At 35.0% G+C, this 3,749-nt stretch overlaps 1 protein-coding gene across 1 annotated transcript; it reads left to right on the top strand.

The window, feature by feature from the left end:
• Nucleotides 1–212: 212 nt before the first annotated feature.
• Nucleotides 213–2,649, top strand: LOC133289747 (uncharacterized). The gene is made up of 3 exons (XM_061487747.1): nt 213–222; nt 1,651–2,014; nt 2,544–2,649. Exons 1-3 carry the CDS (start codon nt 213–215, stop codon nt 2,647–2,649), a joined length of 480 nt encoding a protein of 159 aa, XP_061343731.1.
• Nucleotides 2,650–3,749: the final 1,100 nt, after the last annotated feature.

The following is a 3,749-nucleotide window of genomic DNA, read 5'->3' as shown; positions in this document are numbered from 1 at the left end:
GGGCCAACTAGGTATAATGGGAGCTTATTGGCCCAACAATAAAGATAAAAACACTATAAAAAGGGTTATGGTCCCCAATACGTCAAATGAATAACCCTAGATTCTCTTCCCCATCAAGAGAGAGACGGCACACTAAGGAATTCGGTTTTAGGGTGATTTGACTGAGGAAGACTACAAACCCCAAGAGACAAGATCAAAGTTATTCCGCTGCAATGGAGACAGGTATTCCTCCACCCTTATGTTGTTCTTATTTTTCTTTATGATTTGGTTTGATGGATCTTGGCTTGTAGGTGATAGTTATCACCATAAAATTTAGAGGAATTAAAAATTCCAACAATTGGTATCAGAGCCATCGTCATATTGAATTATGAGGGAATTAAGTTTTGTGATTTTTATATATGATGAATCATGAAAAGTTTTGCTTTATTGTCTTTTGGCATAAAGTTTATTATTTTTTGAACGTGGGTTCCATCTTATGTATTTTGTATTAGCTATGTAGTGTTATTTTTGTTCCCTGACGGTGATTTTTTGGTTTTGGAACAAAAGCTACATTTAAAAAAAAAAAAACTAGGATTCACAGTTTAATAAGGGTTTATTATTTAAATTTTGAATCTGTGAATAGATGGAATGTTTGGAAGAATTTTGGCTTTATAATCGATGAGATTTTGTTGTTTGAATTTTTTTGAATAAATAATGAATTCTCTTAGAAAATTTTGGACTTACGGTTTGAAAGAAATCAAATGTTTAAGGTCTTTGGTTTTGGGGTTTTCCTTATATTTGATATTCTTTGTTAAAAGCTAAATATAATTTATTTATTTTTTTGGTATTATGCATCATTTTCAAGATTTCATTTGAAAAGGCTTACATGTGCGTCGATTGTGCATTAATTTTTAAGCCTTATAATGAAAAGGTATTTATTGTATGCATCATTTTCAAGCTTTCATTTGAAAAGGCTTACATGTGCGTTGTTTGTGCATTAATTTTGAAGCCTTATAATGAAAAGGTATTTATTGTTAATGGTATAATGATATAGTATGTATGTATATACATTGAGGATTGATAAAGAATAATTTTCTTTATTGTTGTTATTTTGTTTTTAAATGGGTTTATTATCCCTAAAGGTTTCTATTTGAAATTAAATATGATAGATTTGTTAGCCGCCACAGTGGCCAAATTTATAAAGGTTAATTTGATTTCAAATAGGTTGGTCATATAAATATATTTTATTTATGCAAATAATAATCGGCCCACAGGAAGGTTATTGTTTGGCCAAATAACATATGTTGTGTGATCATATGTGTGTTTATTGCTTATGCGGATAGTGATCGGCAGACATGAAGATTATTATTTGGCCAAGTAACAAACATACCTGTGGTAATAAATATGTGACAATTATCAAGAATTCTCCATGTAATTCATAGTCGGCCCACAGGAAGGCTATGATTTGACATGACTTATTGTCAATGTTTGATTACTACATTAAGAGTACCACTTACAAGTTGATATTTTTGTCCACAGACTAAATATTAATGTTGTGCTAGGTATCTTATAATAAACTCATTTTACTTCGGATTATTTGTCTATATCGTGTATGAATATATATGATATGACATGTTATTAGTATGTTATCTTTATTGGTTCTCTGTATAGTTTCTGCTACCGCTGCCAATTATGTTGCTCAAGTGAATTCGCTTCCAATGCTTAATGGGGCAAATTTCAAGCTGTGGAAAGAGAATGTGGAAATTGTTCTCGGCTGCATGGATCTCGACAATGCGCTAAGGACTGAGAAACCCACTTCCACTCAGGAAAATCCAAACACAGATAAAATTGAGAAGTGGGAACGCTCAAATCGCATGTGTTTGATGATCATGAAACGTTCCGTTCCGGAGGCGTTTAGGGGCTCGATTGTTGAGACTACTAATGCCAAGTTGTTTCTTAAGGAACTCGAGCAATACTTTGCTCAAAATGAAAAGGCTGAAATTGGTCAAACCTTGTCCAAACTCATAAACATGAGGTATAAAGGAAAGGGAAACATAAGGCAGTACATTATGGAAATGTCTAATCTTGCTGGAAAACTAAAGGCATTAAAGTTAGAGCTGCCCTATGAGTTGCTCATGTACTTAGTTATTATCTCTCTTCCTGCACAATACGGTCAATTTGTGGTGAGTTATAACACTCAAAAGGAAAAATGGACTCTTAATGAGCTCATTTCTCACTGTGTGCAAGAGGAAGAGAGGTTACAGCGAGAGAAGACTGATAGTGCTCACTTGGCATCAACCTCTCAAGACAAGAAGAGAAAAAGAGCTAAGGATAATGCAGATGCTTTGCCAAAGAAGCAAAAGAAGCAGGATCAGGAATTCACCTGCTTCTTTTGTAAGAAATCTGGACACATGAAGAAAGAGTGTTCCAAATACAAGGCATGACGCGAAAAGAAGGGTATGACTCTCACTTTAGTTTGTTCTGAAATTAATTTAGCTACTGTACCTATTGATACTTGGTGGGTAGATTCTGGTGCTACTACTCACATTAGTATGTCTATGCAGGGTTGCCTTTGGAGCCGACCGCCAAGTGATGTTGAGAGATACATCTTTGTGGGCGATGGCAAAAAGGTTGCAGTTCAAGCTATTGGGAATTTTAGATTATTGTTAAAAACTGGTGTTTATTTGGATTTGATTGAGACATTTGTTGCACCGTCATTTAGACTTTAGACGGAATTTAATTTCTATTTCTAGTTTGGACAAATCTGGTTATTCTTGTTCATTTGGAAATAATAAATTTTGTCTTTCGCTTAATTCAAATATTGTTGGTACTGGTTCTTTGATTGATAATTTTTACATGCTTGATACTGTTTCTACTGATAATGAAATATTGCACTCGAGTGCAAATGGTACAAAGCGAAAGTTAAAAGAGAATTCTGCCATTCTGTGGCACAAGCGTTTAGGTCATATCTCTAAACAGAGAATTCAGAGGCTTGTGACTGATGGAATTCTTGAACCCCTTGATCTGGATGATTTTGAGGTGTGCATTGAATGCATAAAGGGGAAACAGACAAACATAAGGAAAATAGGTTCCAACAGAGCTTCAGACGTCTTAGAATTGATTCATACGGATATTTGTGGACCATTTCCTATAGCCTCTTGGAATGGTCAACAATACTTTATCATATTCATAGACGAATATTCAAGATTTGGATACCTATATTTGATTAGAGAGAAGTCACAATCATTGGATGTGTTCAAAGAATTTAAAGCTGAAGTTGAACTTCAGTTAGGCAAGAAAATTAAGGCCATTAGATCTGATCGTGGTGGTGAATACTATGGTAGATCTGATTGATCAGGTGAACAACGTCCAGGGCCCTTTGCGATCTTCCTAAAGGAGTGTGGAATCGTCCAGCAAAGCAGTGACAAAAACCCCTTATAAGAAAGAAACCTAGCATAAGGCATTTACACATTTGGGGTTGACCAGCAGAAGCAAGGCCTTATAGGCCAAATGAAAGAAAGTTGGACTCAAGAACAATCAGCTGCTATTTTGTTGGATATGCTGAACGCTCTCGGGGCTTTAAGTTTTATAATCCCACTACAAGATCCTTTTTGGAGACGGGAAATGCCAGATTTCTTGAGGATGTTGAGTTTGGGGGGAAGATAAAATAAGGAATGTTGTCTTTGATGAGGAAGAAAATAATAATTCTATTCCTAATATTGTCATCATTCAAGATGCAATTACGGAACAAGCAATTAATGATCAGGTCC

The sequence above is a fragment of the Gastrolobium bilobum genome, unplaced genomic scaffold (genome assembly GCF_033153095.1).
Source record: "Gastrolobium bilobum isolate Gb01-03AN ecotype WA unplaced genomic scaffold, APGP_CSIRO_Gbil_v1 utg26082, whole genome shotgun sequence".
In the NCBI taxonomy this organism is placed as follows: Eukaryota; Viridiplantae; Streptophyta; class Magnoliopsida; order Fabales; family Fabaceae; genus Gastrolobium; species Gastrolobium bilobum.
This window is presented reverse-complemented; position numbering and strand designations above follow the sequence as displayed.

Excerpts from the sequence above, each read along its gene's own strand:
- LOC133289747 (XM_061487747.1), top strand. Across the intron at positions 2,015-2,543 it reads TCCAAACTCATAAACATGAG|GGTTGCCTTTGGAGCCGACC; the intron begins GTATAAAGGAAA and ends ATGTCTATGCAG.